The following is an 18116-nucleotide window of genomic DNA, read 5'->3' on the forward strand; positions in this document are numbered from 1 at the left end:
GGTACAGTCTGACAGTACTGCTTTTCTATCCTTTGGAAGCGGGTGGCACAGCCAGGCGGCGCCCCCTCCTTGCCTGGCGCCCCTGGCGAGTGCCATCCTGGCCAATAGGTAGATACACCCCTGCGCATGTGCAATATCTCGCTACTCTCACGAGATCTCAAATGCCGCACAGAGGCGGCAGCCACCACACCCAGGGACAGAACTGTAGGTGTCAGAACAGTCATTGCAACTGACCGTTCATACATTGCCCTGCATATCGGTGTGCTATCTTTTGTATAGCAGCACTGACATAGACAGGGGCCCTGTCATTCTGCACCCATCGCCGCTGTAATACATGGGGGAGAAGCGGTATAAGTGCACATAATGTTCGCTGATACCACTTCTTCCCCATATAGACATTTCATATATCTACCTCTGAGTACTTAGAAAGTGTAGTTCTGTTTCCTAGTGGTTCTATTATGTTTGTGCATTTATTTATAATGGGATGGCTAACCTTTTGCTGACCACTTATGTTATTTAGATTAAATATGTTTGATACAATGTATATTATACACAATCTATACAGTGTTCATTATTAAAACAGTACTCCAGTGTAAAAAAAAGACCAATGGGTACATACTATATGTCCAGGGTTGGTACTAGGTTCTTCTACCACTCCCTAAGACTCCTGCACAATGGCCCTCATTCCGAGTTGTTCGCTCTCTAGCAGATTTTAGCAGCATTGCACACGCTAGGCCGCTGCCCTCTGGGAGTGTATCTTAGCTTTGCAGAATAGCGAATGAAAGATTAGCAGAACTGCTACTAAATAATTCTTTGCAGTTTCTGAGTAGCTCCAGACCTACTCACAGATTGCGATCAGCTCAGTCCGTTTAGTTCCTGGTTTGATGTCACAAACACGCCCTGCGTTCGGCCAGCCACTCCCCCGTTTCTCCAGACACTCCCGCGTTTTTCCCTGACTTGCCTGCGTTTTTTTAGCACACTCCCGGAAAACGCTCAGTTACCACCCAGAAACGCCCCTTTCCTGTCAATCACTCACCGATCAGCAGTGCGACGTACGAACACCAGCAAAACTGCTAAGTTTTGTGTTATATAACTTAGCGCATGCGCTCTGCGTACCATGCAGCAAATCGCAGCATAGCGGAAATTGGCAACAAGCGAACAACTCGGAATGAGGGCCAATGGTTTTGCCCAACTGCTAACAAATTTGCTGCTGCGATCAACTCTGAATTACCCCCTGTGTTCCATAGAGCTGGAAATTGTGGATTGCATTTGGAAACCCTTCGCTAGAAATCATACAACCATATGAACATTTAAAAATTTACAACCTACTGTATCTTATGAAGAATTAGTTCTCCGATTTGCTAGTTGCCTGTTTGGTGCTCACTCACCATTACATTTTATGACTGCACACACATTTAGCTATACCTTAAACTGACAACTAGATAAAAAAGCATAAAACATGGCCCATGCTATAATCTAGAGGAGATAACTCCTAGAACCCTGTGCAGTGTGCAGCTGTATATATTATTATGGGACGGAAAGCCTCACTCATTTAGCGCCCCCCCTCTTCCCCCCCATCAAATAGGGTGCATGCAAAACTGAGAGAGGTTTCCCTCCTAGAAAACTCGCTTTACATTAGCATGGAAGGTTGCGACGGAGTCTCACAGTAAACTGATGTCCCCCTAGTCATCTGTTGTGTCCAAATGCGAGATTACAGAAATTATGTTTTTCTTTTTTTCCCTTCTTCCAAAACACAATACTATAGTGGCTTCAAAAAGTTGTCAGTGGAGACGTTGCATATTGCCCAAATAATATTTCAGGCTTATTGCCAGCATAAAACACAATTATAGACTAGGAGTTCCAACATGGAAAACAATGCTACACTTGAGAGCGGTTTTTGATGTGTTACAGATTGTAGGATATAAAAGTAAACATATCATTTTATATTAAGAACAGACATCTCATCTCTGTAAAAGCTCAAAACACCATGGTCCTATTGGAGTTTGCAATGATTATTTTGTCATGAAAAAAAGCAAAAGCTGAATATTATAGTAGTTTATTGCAAACTTGTTACCCATACAAGTATACTTTTATACACCCAGAAGACATAAAGGGAGTCACTCTTAAGCTGGGTATACAGTAAGTGACATATTGGGCATTATATTGTTCCAAAGCGGATTGGAGCGATATATATTATCCACATCACATTGTATGTACCCACAATTGCACAATTGTCAGATATACATTGCCCCACAGTGCCAGATACACAAATGCCCTCACAGTGGCAGATATACATTGCCCCAGAGTGCCCTGTAAGTGTAAGGGGAGGAAAGTGCAGTGCACGCCTCTCCTGCCCCTCAATGCTTGTGAAGTCTGGTCTCCAGCGGCAGTTATCTCAAATGAAGCATCGAATCAGGAGCCGCGGCTGCCGGTCCGCGAGCTCTGATTGGCTAGCAAACTGGTGACTTATTGAGATTCACCCCGCCGCCGCAGCCGCCGAAGACCAGACAGCAGAGACAATTGAGGAGCAGGAGAGGTGCTGTGCTGCGCTCTCCTCCCCTCACATAGCAACCAGCAGGATGCAGTTATGGTGGACGGCCTGGCGGTACAGCTTACCGGCTGGGAATTTCTTACCGGTACACCGTACCGCTATACTTGCAGCACTGCCCCCATCCCAGCAATCTGTCTCCCACTTCATTTTTTGCATTGATTGCCGCTGGACACCTGTTTGTTTATTTTCCTGACATCCTGTTAGATGCCAGTATGTAGGGCACCTATATCATTGTCTATACATATACAATGAGGAGCGCTGCTTGTATTGTGATTTTTTTTCAAAATCACATGACTGCCTGGTACTTTATTTATAAAGTCACATTATGTTTGCCCCATAGCAGACTCCTGCAGCTATAATTATACCCTTGTACAAAACATATTTGCTGCATGGCTTCACTATGATTAGCTCACAAACATGCAGAATGTATGTGAACTGATTGTACAGTGGGGGTAATTCCAAGTTGATCGCAGCAGGAATTTTGTTAGCAGTTGGGCAAAACCATGTGCACTTCAGAGGAAGCAGATATAACATGTGCAGAAAGAGTTAGATTTGGGTGGGTTATTTTATTTCTGTGCAGGGTAAATACTGGCTGCTTTATTTTTACACTGCAAATTAGATTGCAGATTGAACACACCACACCCAAATCTAATAGGCCCTACACACTGGCCGATATTCTGAAAGATATGAACGATCTCGTTCATAAATGAACGAGAACTCGTTCATATCTTTCAGTGTGGAGACTCCAGCGATGAACGATGCGCGGCCCCGCGCTCGTTCATCGCTGGTCTCCCGTCGGCTGTGCATGCTGGCCAATATGGACGATCTCGTCCATATTTGCCTGCACTTCAATGCAGCCGCGTGACGGAGGGAGTGAAGAAACTTCACTCCCCCCGTCACTGCCCCCCCGCCGCCGGGTCGCTCGTCGGCCGTATCCGCCGTCGGGCAGCTCGGCGGCGGGTCGGCCAGTGAGTAGGGCCCATAACTCTCTCTGCACATGTTATATCTGCCCGCCCTGCAGTGCACATGGTTTTGCCCAACTGCTAACAAAATTCCTGCTGCGATCAACTTGGAATTACCCCCCCCGTATCTGTACTTCATGTGTACTTTATATATTTATTGAGTTACATGACTGGTCTGGTAACTTGACTTTTGTTACTCTTCCTTTTATTATTCTTTAGACCAGTAGTCCAAAGCAAATGGACCTTCTGAAATCTCTGCGTGATCAGATGCGTAATTTACCATTATAGAATATGGTGGCACATAGTTAAGCCAAATTCCTGTGCGTTATACAGTCACCCTCTGCCTCTCCCTAGTCACCCTCTGCCACCTCCTGTCTCACTGTTCCACCCCCTGTCACCCTATGCCATCCCCTGTCGCTATCTGCCTCCTGTGTCACCCACTGCCTCTCCCTAGTCATCCTTTGCCTCTATCTGAGTACCTGAATTTAGAAGCATGTCTAAGTTTCCACCTCTTCATTATACAGCACAAGCTTATTACCTTCCCTCCTTTGAAAACCACTTTAAACTGTGCAGAGTTAATACTACATTATGCTCCTCGGAGTGTATGTGCTAAAATCTAATTCCTTTTTCTTCAAGACATTATCTTCTTCAATAGGCTTAAACAATTGCATTTAAGTGACTTACATTACATTCAAATTCATTTTATTATTTAAAAGTCTACTTTTTCTTATTCCTTTCAGCTTATAAGAGCATCAGAGTATAAGAGTATATAAAAAGAAAAGCTCTGGTAACACGTGTAGTATATTTAATTTAAATGAGGAAATGGAAGTAGACTTTTATATTGCAGTTTGAAACCACTATGGGGGTCATTCCGAGTTGATCGCACGTAGCAACTTTTTGCTGCCCGTGCGATCAACTAGACGCCGCTTATGGGGGAGGGCTTTTTTGCATAGCAAGGCTGCGAACGCTTGTGCAGCCCTGCTATGCAAAAAAAGTGTTGTGTAGAAGTAGTTTCTGCCTTGATCACAAAGGGCACAAAGTCCAGAAAGCACAAATTCAAGTGTTTTGTATGTCACAAGATAGGACATAAAGCTTTAGATTGCAAGATGAGAAATTCCAGTGGTGCGCAGAAGCAGTGTGACAAGCCAAACGAGTCAGCACTCAATGTAGCAGTCACAGAAAGGATTGCTGGTACATGGACTCGGGGGCCACTAGACATTTCAGTTGCAATGAGCATTGGTTCAATTCTTTAACACCATGTGTTCCCACTGCAGTTACAGGGATTGAAAATAAGGCCCTTACTGCATTACAAGCTGTGACAATCACACTACGTTTAAGAATTGGAGGTGAGACAGTTGTTACAGATATCCAAGATGTGTTGCACGTGCCTGATTTAGGAAGTAATTTCATTGCTATCAGCGTCCTAGAGAAAAAAGGCTACAAAGTCTAATTTCAGAAGGGCAAGTGTATGGTGCAGAATAAAAGAGGGACTGTTATCGCTTCAGCAACCCGGTGCAACCAACTATATGTCCTGGACACTGAGTAGTGTACTGCAATGATGGCTACTGAGGAAAAACAGTAAATGGATCTGTGGCACAAACGCTTGGGTCATCTGGTATATGACAATGTCCAGAAACTGCTAGATGGAATGATAACAGGGATCACCATGAGCAACGCTGAAAGACCTATGTGTGAGAGTTGCACAAAAGGCAAGCAAACTCACAACCCATTTCCACAGTCAGTTAATAGAGCAGAGACACCGTTAGCTCTAGTGCACACAGACATGTGTGGTCCAATGGAGGAAGAATCAATCAGTGGTTACAGGTATTTCATGACTCTCATTGATGACGTCACAAGAATGACACACATGTACTTTCTAAAGGAAAAGAGTGAAGTTGTTAACAAAATTGTGGAATACAAAAACCTGGTGGAGAATCAGACAGGTCTGAAACTAAAGATCCTGAGATCAGACAATGGTGGAGAGTATGATAACAAAGTCTTAGCCGCATTCCTTAGGAAATATGGCATAAAGCATCAGCTAACAATTGCCTACACACTGGAACAGAATGGCGTGATTGAGCGGGCAAAACGCACAATTGTTGACAGAGCACGGACTATGCTAAGTGATGCTGGCCTGGAAAATAAGTTTTGGGCAGAAGCATTATCTACTGCAGTATACCTAAAGAATTGTGCACCTACAGTGGCCGTCAAAGGTAAAACGCCACTGGAGGCATGGTCCAGGAAAAAGCCAAGTATCAGCCATCTTCGTGTCTTCGGAAGCAAAGTAAAAGTAGAAGTACTGTAAGAAGTAAAGGTGTGTGGACTGACATCACTGCACCAGATAGCCCAGTACACTCTGCCAACAGAGATGACTTGATTCAATTTTTTGGCATTCTTTTCTGTCTTTCGGCTTGTATCCACATGCCACCAGGCAAAGCAGTGTATGTACATTCCCTGTGACACCACTTACTGTAGCTGGAAAGAGCACTGCTGGGTCATATCCCAGGGAAACATTAATACACAGCTTTGTCTGTTCCTATAAAGACAGTAAAGGCATAGGCAGATTAAGGGGGGGATGCAGGGCAAAGCACACTGACATCACTAGCTTTCCCTCTTAAGCAGCAGTTGAACCAGCTGCCAGAAGGCAAGCAAGACAGTATGCAGTGGAGGCAGAGACACAGGAGTATCATGTTTCATGAGCTACCGACAAAGCTTTCCGACCAGAGGAGAGATAGGAGGGTGGAGAGAGCTGTAAGTGACACAGGTATCCCAGCTTCTCCTCTTCCCCGCCTGGGTGTCTGAGTCTTGTGTAAACTTTTATGCAACTAAACCATTTGGGTCTAGAGATAGAGACACACACAGAGAGTCCTCCTGAGTCCTGTCCCAGTGTGTAATTAGTACAGAGGCTGCTGCTATTCTTGCATGTGACTAGATAAATTATTTTATTTTTCTATGTGTATTTTAAAGTTAAGTTGTCTTTGTTATACTACAAGAAAAGTTTATAAAATAGTTGTATATCAATTAGGTAGAGCTATAAACAGTACCCAGCCATTATTAAACTATTAGTTTAAAACTAGTATACACCATTGGTTTAAATTTAATATACACAATCCATACCTCCCACCATGAACCATTCCAGGAGGGACAAATGCTCTCTACCTGGACTTCCTTCTTAATTTATGATTGCAATCACCTGTGTTGAAATACCTTTCTTATCAATTAAATAGTTCAACACAGGTGATGCTAATTATATATTATGTGGGAAGTCCAAGTAGAGAGCATTTTGTCCCTCCTGAAATGGGACATGTTGGGAGGTATGCACAATCTAATAAACACCTTCCACCAGGGCCCCCTGTCTTAAGTGCCCCGGGCACCTCCATGGCTTAATCCGGCTCTGAGTAAAGGGAAGAGGGGGGATGTACTAAAGTGCACATTTTTTTGTGCAATCTTGAAAATGTGAAAATTACTTCATGCCAAACTGCACATAAAAAGCACTGGTTTTCAAACCGCTTGGTTAATTGAAAGTTGAAACCATCAAATGATTGGACTGAAGCACCTAGGTCTTATGGACCCAATACTGAATAGTACTGGGCCCCTCCTGGCACCCTCAGCTGGTGGTGACCAGAGGAATATTAACAAACTAATATATGTATCCCAGTATTAGTGCCCCTGCTCCCATGAACTAACTAAATAGTGCACCCATTTCTGCGATGTAAAAGAATTGTGTTCTTGCACCTGTCAAATAAATGAATAGTACCCCCGCTACTGGGGGTAATTCCAAGTTGATCGCAGCAGGAAATCTTTTAGCAGTTGGGCAAAACCATGTGCACTGCAGGGAAGGCAGATATAACATGTGCAGAGAGAGTTAGATTTGGGTGGGTTATTTGTTTCTGTGTAGGGTAAATACTGGCTGCTTTATTTTTACAATGCAATTTAGATTGCAGATTGAACTCACCACACCCAAATCTAACTCTCTCTGCACATGTTATATCTGCCTCCCCTGCAGTGCACATGGTTTTGCCCAACTGCTAGAAAATGTCCTGCTGCGATCAACTTGGAATTACCCCCACTGTGTAATAAAAGACTACTGTTCTCTCTCCTGTGAATTAGAGAAATGATTGCCCCCACTCCTGTGAGTGTTCCCTACATATTACTTAAGTGTCATTAAACAATAATTGGTTTTGGTCACATTTTAAAGAAAATGTACACATACAGTAATAATACTTACCTCACATCTTCATCATGTTTTGGTTCAATGTAATCCAATGGGATGAAGAGACCAAGTTTCTAGCATCTTTTTTCTACACTTTATTGATAACTTCCTATTGATTTTTTTCACCCATTTTATGTTATAAATAAGTGCACAATCACATCTATGTATATGGGTAGTAAATAACACAAGAGCGACTGCTTGTTACAATGGATAGCACTCAGCTCTGGCATTCGTATTTGCCATAGCAAACTTTTCCTCTTGTGCAATGACAGGTTTATCTCTCACAGCGCAGACTGATCCAGGTTCATTTATATTTCAATCTGCTGCGTTTTGTGCTAACAGGCAGCTGAACAGCAAAGTTGTAGCAGCAATCAAGTACTCTGCAGCTCCTACAATCAAAACTATCTGCTGCCAGATCTCTTACAACAGAGCCATCCTTCAGAGACGTCAGTTAATCAGCACAAAACCCCTCAAAAGAGCCACAAACCTAGCAACAAATCTTCAAATGATCAGGTGAAATCAATGTTTTCTGTCCCATCCTACTCCAAACCAGAAAGAATCTTCAGTTGTCTTTTCCTTTGTAGGTCACCTATTGCACCTTTCTGTCATTGTTTTACATAAAAGACTTACATTGTAAGAATAATCGCTGTCAACTCACATCACACAAATATTACTTCCCACCTGCTTCTTTCAGTTCTATTCAATGTGAACCGAGACCTCGTACTCACTACCATTAATTTTGACGAGTGTAAAAGCGAGTGCTACTTTTTCTGGTCATGCACCATCTTACACCCAACAAACTATTGTATTTTCTTGCGTAAGTGCTGCAGCATATACGTGTTTAAGACTATCTCTGCAGCACTCTTAATAGAATGGAGTACACAACAGCTGCAGGCAGAAAGCAGGAGTTTCTCTGATCCTGCTCCTCCTCTACCCACTCACAATCACCTGATTCTGCATTAGTGCTCCCCTTCCTTCTGTCCGCTCACAATTACTTTTTCTCTGTGGTCCAGCTTTTCTTATCCCCCTCTACCTGTTTATAATCACCTCTGCCCCGTGATCTGCTTTCCTGCTAACCCTCTGCTCACTCACAATCTCTCTTCCCGTCATCCTGCTTTCCTTCCTTCTACCTGCTCACAATTACTTTTTCCCAGTGACTCTGTTTTCCTGCTCCCTTTACATTCCACTCACAATCACCTCTTCCCTGTGATCCTGCTTTTTTGCTCCCCCTCTACCGGCTCACAATCATCTCTGCCCTGTGATCTGCTTTCCTGCTAACCCAGGCCGCTACCCACTTAAAATCACCTCTGCCCTGTGAACTGCTTTCCTGCTAACCCTCTACCCACCCAATCACCTCTGCTCCTCCTCTATCCACTCCCAATCACCTCTGCTATATGATCCTGCTTTCCTGTTCCCCTTCCTTCTACCCACACACAATCATTTTTTCCCTCTGTAATCCTTCTTTTCTCCTCCCCCTCTACCGGCTCAAAATCACCTCTTCCCTGTGATCCTGCTTTCCTCCTCCCCCTCTACCCACTCACGATCACCTCTTCCCTGTGATCCTGCATTCCTGCTAACCATCTACCAACTCACAATCACCTCTTCCCTGTGATCCTTCTTTCCTCCTCCCCTTCTACCCGCTCACAATCACCTCTTCCCCGTGATCCTGCTTTCCTCCTCCCCCTCTACCCACTCACAATCACCTCTTCCCTGTGATCCTGCTTTCCTCCTCCCCCTCTACCCACTCACAATCACCTCTTCCCTGTGATCCTGCTTTCCTCCTCCCCCTCTACCCACTCACAATCACCTCTGCCCTGTGATCCTGCTTTCCTCCTCCCCCTCTACCCACTCACAATCACCTCTTCCCTGTGATCCTGCTTTCCTCCTCCCCCTCTACCCACTCACAATCACCTCTTCCCTGTGATCCTGCTTTCCTCCTCCCCCTCTACCCACTCACAATCACCTCTTCCCTGTGATCCTGCTTTCCTCCTCCCCCTCTACCCACTCACAATCACCTCTTCCCTGTGATCCTGCTTTCCTCCTCCCCCTCTACCCACTCACAATCACCTCTTCCCTGTGATCCTGATTTCCTCCTCCCCCTCTACCCACTCACAATCACCTCTTCCCTGTGATCCTGCTTTCCTCCTCCCCCTCTACCCACTCACAATCACCTCTTCCCTGTGATCCTGCTTTCCTCCTCCCCCTCTACCCACTCACAATCACCTCTTCCCTGTGATCCTGCTTTCCTCCTCCCCCTCTACCCACTCACAATCACCTCTGCCCTGTGATCCTGCTTTCCTCCTCCCCCTCTACCCACTCACAATCACCTCTTCCCTGTGATCCTGCTTTCCTCCTCCCCCTCTACCCACTCACAATCACCTCTTCCCTGTGATACTGCTTTCCTCCTCCCCCTCTACCCACTCACAATCACCTCTTCCCTGTGATCCTGCTTTCCTCCTCCCCCTCTACCCACTCACAATCACCTCTTCCCTGTGATACTGCTTTCCTCCTCCCCCTCTACCCACTCACAATCACCTCTTCCCTGTGATCCTGCTTTCCTCCTCCCCCTCTACCCACTCACGATCACCTCTTCCCTGTGATCCTGCATTCCTGCTAACCATCTACCAACTCACAATCACATTTGCCCTGTGATTCTGCTGTACTGCTCCCCTTCTATCTATTTACAATCACCTCTGCCCTGTGATTTGCTTCCCTACTAACCCTCTACCCACCCAATCACCTCTGCTCCTCATCTACCCACTCACAATCACCTCTGCCATATGATCCTGCTTTTCTGCTCTCCTTCCTTCTACCAACACACAATTATTTTTTTCGCTGTGATCCTGCTTTCCTCCTCCCCCTCTACCTGCTTACACTCACCTCTTTCCTGTGATCCTGCTTTCCTGCTCCTCTTCTACCAACTCGCAATCATCTATGCTCCCCCTCTACCCACTCACAATCACCTCTGATCCTGCTTTCCTGCTCCCCCTCTACCCACTCACAGTTATCTCTGCCTACTGTTCCTCCTTACTACTCATCAAGATTCCACTCACTGCAGCATTTAGAAGGGTGCACCGATAACGGCATTAGTTATATCTCTTCTTGCTGTTCTCGGGATGCAGTTTCATGGTAAAAATAAAGTAATAGTGATGTAATACTTCTCATCTAATACAGATTTTATTTAGTGGTTTGTTATGATGCTGTGTTACTTATGTATGCTGGATTTGAGATACAATCCTGCATGTGTATTATTTCAGAAACTTCCCTTTTAATTTCACACTGAATGTAAGAATGACTGAGGCTTGTGAGCATCTTGTGTGTTATTGGGGGTAATTCTGAGTTGATCGCAGCAGGATCTTTGTTAGCAGTTGGGCAAAACCATGTGCACTGCAGGGGAGGCAGATATAACAAGTGCAGAGAGAGTTAGATTTGGGTGGAGTGTGTTCAATCTGCAATCTAAATTGCAGTGTAAAATAAAGCAGCCAGTATTTACCCTGCACAGAAACAAAATAACCCACCCAAATCTAACTCTCTCTGCAAATGTTATATCTGCCCCCCCCCCTGCAGTGCACATGGTTTTGCCCAACTGCTAACAAAAATCCTGCTGCGATCAACTCAGAATTACCCCCATTACCTTTCATTATACCTTACTCCTGCAAAGTTCAATTTTAACTTTTTTTTTGTGGTATCTCAAGACACATTGGGGAATTTGGTTCCTACTATAGACTGACCCTCTATGGCACATGACGAGAGAATACAAAGCAGTTTTAGCAAAGGAGAAAAAATACATGTTGCTTATTTTATTTTAAAATCTGACTGAGGAATAAAGGATGCAAGGGGGAAAATGTTGTCTTGCATCATTAATTGTAATGAAACAGCTCTTTGTCTTCACATAGGTAAACGCAAGAAAAAAATGTTAAATATACAAATAAGTATGTAAATAACCTTCCCTTCCATGTGTCATTTACATAGACCAGTGACTTCAGTATTATAGTTATGTAAAAAAAAATGTCAACATAAAAAAAACATACAGTACATATATATTATATACATGTATACTGTATACCTGCAAAAATAGGTCCACATTCAATGTGGATGAAGCAATACCTTGGGAGCAAGTGGTACTCCCAGGTCCAAAAGGTACAGAGAAATTAGGGGTGCACTCACCTTTTAAAGTATATATTATCTCCGATGTTTCGGTCTTAGCCAAGGCTTGTCTTGACAAAAGCCCATGACTAGGATTGAAATATCGTGTCACGCCTTGGGTTGGGTTTGGTTTGGACAAGCGTTTGTGGATGGAGCTGACGAAGAGGAATTATAAATGAACTGAGGAGGCTTTAACCAGGTATGGTGCATAGACTTGAAAGAATCATTGATGTTTTAGCAGTGACAAGCCCAGATGTAATTATAATAAAGAATAAAACTTTTAATAAAGAACGACATCCATGATTCACTGCAGTTACTGTATGCAGACAGAAGATACTAGGTTAGCCACATGAATGATGACTGGAATAAAACTGGATTGGACTGAAGAAGACAAAGTTCAAATAACAATAATATCCTGGATTGGACTGTAGAAGATAAAGTTCAAATAACAATAATATCCAAAATGAAACTGGATTGGACTGTAGTGCTGACCGTGCTTGATCCGGAATCTTGACACTTGACAGTATTAATGTAAGACACAGTTCAAATGACAATAGTATCCAGAATGGAACCGGAACGGACTGGAGTGCCCACTGGGCTTGATCCGGAATCTTAACACTGGCAGTATTTCAGAAAGACACTGAAGAAAGGCAAAGTCCAAATAGCAATGGTAGCCAGAATGGAATCAGGAGGGACTGGATCATACAAAGTCACTGGAATAAAGGCGTTCAGCGCAGAGCTGTTACTTCCTGGATAGAGACTGTTGTACTGACAAATTGATAATCTCAGGAAGTTACCTTCATACCTTGCAGTGTGGATTCATTGTATGTTGCAGTCAGCTGATGAAAGGATCTCCAGGATTGGACAATGGAGGATCAGCTGATGGAATCCAAGATTGCAGCGACCATGTCTGAATTTGGAGGGATACTCTGACTAGGCCCAAACACCAGGAAGTGAGCACAATGAGAAATAAACACTGAAACAATGAAAGACAGTGCTGTGAAGTGCAATGCACAGAAGCAGCAGCCGCTGCAGGACACTTCATGCTGGAACAGTGCTGGTGGACCTCTGGGAGGTCCACCAGCACTGGATACAGCGCGCACGGACCTTTGTGCCAGCCAGGACAGACATCGCATAGGTAAGAAAGTACTTTTAAAAGTCCAGAGTGTGACATATCGAACTTGTTATGTGCTGCCTCGATGATGTTTCAATAAGTATCAAGACACTCCTACATGTCTGGTGAGTGCACCTCTATTCTCTCTCTCTCTCTCTCTCTCTCACTATCTCTCTTCCTCTCTCTATCTCTCCCCCCAAAGATGTGACAAGAAAAAATGGGACTTCATAATTATATTTAAGTCCAGATCACAGTTTAATGGAGGCGTTGAGCAGTGATTGGTGATAATAGTTAGCTATGTGATATGATAAAAGGTTGGAATATTTTAGAAGGATTATACAGCTAGAAACATGTTGAACATTTCCACAGATTACACTCTTGATCTTATTTGATGGGAGTTTTCTCTCTCATTTCCAGACACCAAATGGTGGAGATCCGCAACCAAAGAATAGCTCATCTTCCACGACATCATTTAGTGCATTCATCGACCCAAGACTCCTGCAGTTCTCACCTCCGACAAGTCCCACAGTTTCCCGTGAGTAGAAATGGGAATAATTTGGCTCTTGGCTTATAATCATAGGCTATCGGCAGCCTTCCGTATGTACATGTATTGAAACTGTTCAAACTCACTATAACTCTATATGCTTGCAAACATTTTTGGCGGAAGGACCAATGCTGCACCCTATGGGACATTTGGCTGTAGTCCATAATGCACATCAGTGATGCAGATTAGCATCTGTGACCTACCACTGTGCAGAGAGGTCCAGCCAGCCAATGGAATGTGGCCAAGTGCCTATGATGACATACTTCAATTTGTATACATTTGTAAATGTAACACATTATGGGCTGTAGTCTACAACAAGTGTCACTAATATCACTATCATAGAAAATATATCAGTATTCTGTGTTTGATAGTAAAAGGTACTGAATTTAGTTTTTTACGAGTAAATGGGTTTCATTTGTAACATGCCCTTGTCTTTCTCTTGATTTAGCTAGTGGCATAAAAGTGGAGCCTTTCCGCAGAGAAAACGCAAGGAAAGGATCGGTTGTCAATGTTAATCCGACAAATATTCGACCTCAGAGTGACAGCCCGGAGATTCGCAAGTATAAGAAGAAATTCAATTCCGAGATCCTGTGTGCTGCTCTCTGGGGTAAATTCTGCTAGATTGCATGTATTGCTTGCAATATAAAACTTTTTCTTAAATGACTGCTATTTCAGCATTAGTATTAGCAGTCAGGTATAATAAGCTTTATGGGGTTTTTTCGGTTTATGTACGGATTTATTACATTTACAAATTACGGAATAATTGCTAGTGGAAACTAACCAGTAACAATCATTTTTAGAATTCATAAATATACATCTAGAAATACTGTATAAAAGGATTGTAGAAAAAGGTGTTATGTGTAATCCGCTAGCACTTGTGCTCCTTCTGGTACATGAATACAGCTGAATATGATGACATACACATAATAATCTAATCTATGGAACACCCTCCCTCTCACTATCAGACTTTCCATCAACTTTCATTCCTTTAAATGCTCCCTCAAAACTCTCTAAGCTGGGTACACACTGGGCGATATATATGGGCCGTTCAAGTGAATGGGCGATATATTGCTAACAGGCTGGCAGGTGTATGCAAATGATATGTTGTGAACGATGTCACAGACATATCGTGTCGGCTGTGCAGCACAGCCGATGCCCAATATAATTTCTCTTACATCCTAGAGGATGCTGGGGACTCCGTAAGGACCATGGGGTATAGACGGGCTCCGCAGGAGATATGGGCACTCTAAAGAACTTTTAGTATGGGTGTGCGCTGGCTCCTCCCTCTATGCCCCTCCTCCAGACCTCAGTTAGATTCTGTGCCCAGAGGAGAATGGGTGCACTACAGGGGAGCTCTACTGAGTTTCTCTGATAAAAGTATTTTGTTAGGTTTTTTATTTTCAGGGAGCACTGCTGGAAACAGGCTCCCTGCATCGTGGGACTGAGGGGAGAGAAGCAGACCTACTTAAATGATAGGCTCTGCTTCTTAGGCTGGACACCATTAGCTCCAGAGGGATCGGAACGCAGGTCTCCCCCTGCCGTTCGTCTCAGAGCCGCGCCGCCGTCCTCCTCGCAGAGCCGGAAGATAGAAGCCGGGTGAGTATAAGAAGAAAGAAGACTTCTAAGGCGGCAGAAGACTTCAGATCTTCCTTGAGGTAAGCCATTGCTCCCACACGTTACACACACGGACAGGCACTGATGGGTGCAGGGCGCAGGGGGGGCGCCCTGGGCAGCAATATATACTTCTGTTTTGGCATGTTATTACACATATGGGCTGCGGAGTCAGTGGATATGTTCATCCCCCGCCATTAATTGTGAATTTGAGCGGGACCGAAGCCCGCCACTAGAGGGGGCGGAGCTTGGTCGCACAGCACTAACCAGCGCCATTTTCTCCACAGTGTGCTGAAGAGAAGCTGGCTCCCCGGACTCTCCCCTGCAGAACGGTGATACAGGGCAGAAAAAGAGGGGGGGGGGGGGCACATTTTGGCGCAGTGAGTGTATTACACGATTGACATATATATAAAAGCGCTATATCTGGGAATTGTTTCCAGTGTCAGTTGGCGCTGGGTGTGTGCTGGCATACTCTCTCTCTGTCTCTCCAAAGGCCCTTGTTGGGGAACTGTCTGTCACTGACCTAGGTTGGGGGTGTTGTGAACTCGGGGGTTCTTCCGATGGTAGGGAAGAGGAACCACTGCTGGGTCGGAACAGGGATGGCCTGATATAGGTCTTCCTCATACAGGACTCTGACAGTAAGGCTTGGTGAAAATATTTGAAGAACTTTATTGCAGGAAGGGAGCAACACAATGTCACATAGCAGCGAGGGAACTTATGGGAGAATGTCCAGGCCTATAGAAGAACTTGTAAGCAATGTTAAAGATGCTAATAAATGAAGTACTTGTGAGTGATGGCGAAAGACACTGAGAACAATGCTTTATAAAGATACTGGTGATTAAAGAGCTTGTGAGCGATGTAAAAGATACTGGTGACTGAAGAACTTGTGAGCGATGTTTTTAAAGACACTGATGATTTGAAGAACTTGTGAACGGTGTTTAAAGACACTGAAGATTTGTAGAATTTGAGAGCTGTGTTTAAAGACACTGATGACTTGTAGAACTTGAGAGCGGTGTTTAAAGACACTGATGAGTTGTAGGACTTGAGAGCGGTGTTTAAAGACGCTGATGACTTGTAGAACTTGAGAGCGGTGTTTGAAGACACTGATGATTTGTAGAACTTGGGAGCGGTGTTTTAAAGACACTGATGATTTGTAGAACTTGAGAGCGGTGGTTAAAGACACAGATGATTTGTAGAACTTGAGAGCGGTGGTTAAAGACACTGATGATTTGTAGAACTTGAGAGCGGTGGTTAAAGACACTGATGATTTGTATAACTTGAGAGCGGTGGTTAAAGACACTGATGATTTGTAGAACTTGAGAGTGGTGGTTAAAAACACTGATGACCTGTAGAACTTGAGAGCGGTGTTTAGCCCGCAGCCCATGCTGACTCCGAGAAGCGCTGGTGACTGGACCGCAGAGGAACACACCTGCCGCTGGGAATGCTGGAAACTGTACAGCAACTGGCACCTGGAAATGCCGGAGACACTGGAGTACAACTACAGAGAGACACGCCGGGAACAAGAGCACTGGCATCCACTTCAGGGGAAAAGACGATACTCAGGCGCCGAGGCTCTGCCCGGCGTCTGACTTTGAATCTCCCGCCTCCACTGGATTGGCGGAACAGTCTGATGACGTCACCTGCTCCCCGCACACGTGATGCCGGGTTTCATGGCGGCGCCCCCGCCCCGGGGAACAACCGGGAGCCGCGCCAGCCAGACGCCGGAGCCCGCGGACCACCGAAGGCGGAGGCCGCAACATAGACCAGCAGGCACGCAGGGGTAAGCGCGGCGAACGCCGCCTCTGGCGTGTGATACTGTCCCCTTATAGATATATCCTTGTGTGTGTGTAAGGGTGTTGGTACGCGTGTGTCGACATGTCTGAAGCGGAAGGCTCATCCAAGGAGGAGGTGGAGCAGATGATTGTGGTGTCTCCGTCGGCAACGCCGACTCATGATTGGTATGATATGTGGAATATTTTAAATGCTAATGTGACCTTATTACATAAGAGAATGGACAAAGCTGAGTCCAAGGAAATAGCAGGGAGTCAATCCGCGGATTTGACTGGGTCACAGGGCCCGTCAGGGTCTCAAAAATGTCCCTTATCACAAATAGTAGACACTGATACCGACACGGATTCTGATTCCAGTGTCGACTATGATGAGGCAAGGTTACACCCTAAGGTGACCAAAAGTATTCATTATAGGATTATGGCAATAAAAGATGTTTTGCATATCACAGATGACCCCTCTGTTCCTGACACGAGGGTACACATGTTTAAGGGGAAGAAAACTGAAGTAACGTTTCCTCCATCTTATGAACTGAACAAATTATTTGAAAAAGCTTGGGAAACTCCAGACAAAAAACTGCAGATTCCCAAGAGGATCCTTATGGCGTATCCTTTCCCAGCAAAGGACAGGGTACGTTGGGAAACCTCGCCCAGGGTGGACAAGGCATTAACGCGTCTGTCCAAGAAGGTGGCACTACCGTCTCGAGACACCGCAGCCCTTAAGGATCCTGCGGATCGTAGACAGGAGACTACCTTAAAGTCTGTTTATGCACATACGGGGGCTTTACTCAGACCGGCAATAGCATCGGCATGGGTCTGTAGCGCTGTTGCAGCATGGACAGATATCTTGTTGGCTGACATGGATACCCTGGACAAGGATACCATTGTCCTGACTTTAGGTCACATTAAAGACGCAGTCTTGTATATGAGAGACGCTCAAAGAGACGTGGGGCTGCTTGCTTCCAGAGCCAATGCCATGGCAGTTTCGGCAAGACGAGCTCTGTGGACCCACCAATGGTCGGGTGATGCCGACTCAAAAAAGCATATGGAGGTTTTACCTTACAAGGGTGAAGTTTTGTTTGGGGATGGTCTCGCGGACCTGGTTTCCACAGCTACCGTGGGTAAATCTAAATTTTTGCCTTTTGTTCCCCCACAGCAAAAGAAAACCCCACAATGGGGGTAATTCCA

General features: G+C 44.8%; 1 protein-coding gene across 1 annotated transcript in view; it reads left to right on the forward strand.

Moving 5' to 3' along the window:
- The window catches only part of NRK (Nik related kinase), a 511622-nt gene that overhangs the window by 390703 nt on the left and 102803 nt on the right, over positions 1–18116 (forward strand). The window contains exons 23-25 of the mRNA XM_063937359.1: positions 8069–8239; positions 13404–13521; positions 13979–14137. Coding sequence (XP_063793429.1) covers positions 8069–8239; positions 13404–13521; positions 13979–14137 — 448 coding nt within the window. The remainder of the gene's footprint in view (positions 1–8068; positions 8240–13403; positions 13522–13978; positions 14138–18116) is intronic.

This window comes from Pseudophryne corroboree, chromosome 8 (assembly GCF_028390025.1).
Source record: "Pseudophryne corroboree isolate aPseCor3 chromosome 8, aPseCor3.hap2, whole genome shotgun sequence".
NCBI classification, from domain to species: Eukaryota; Metazoa; Chordata; class Amphibia; order Anura; family Myobatrachidae; genus Pseudophryne; species Pseudophryne corroboree.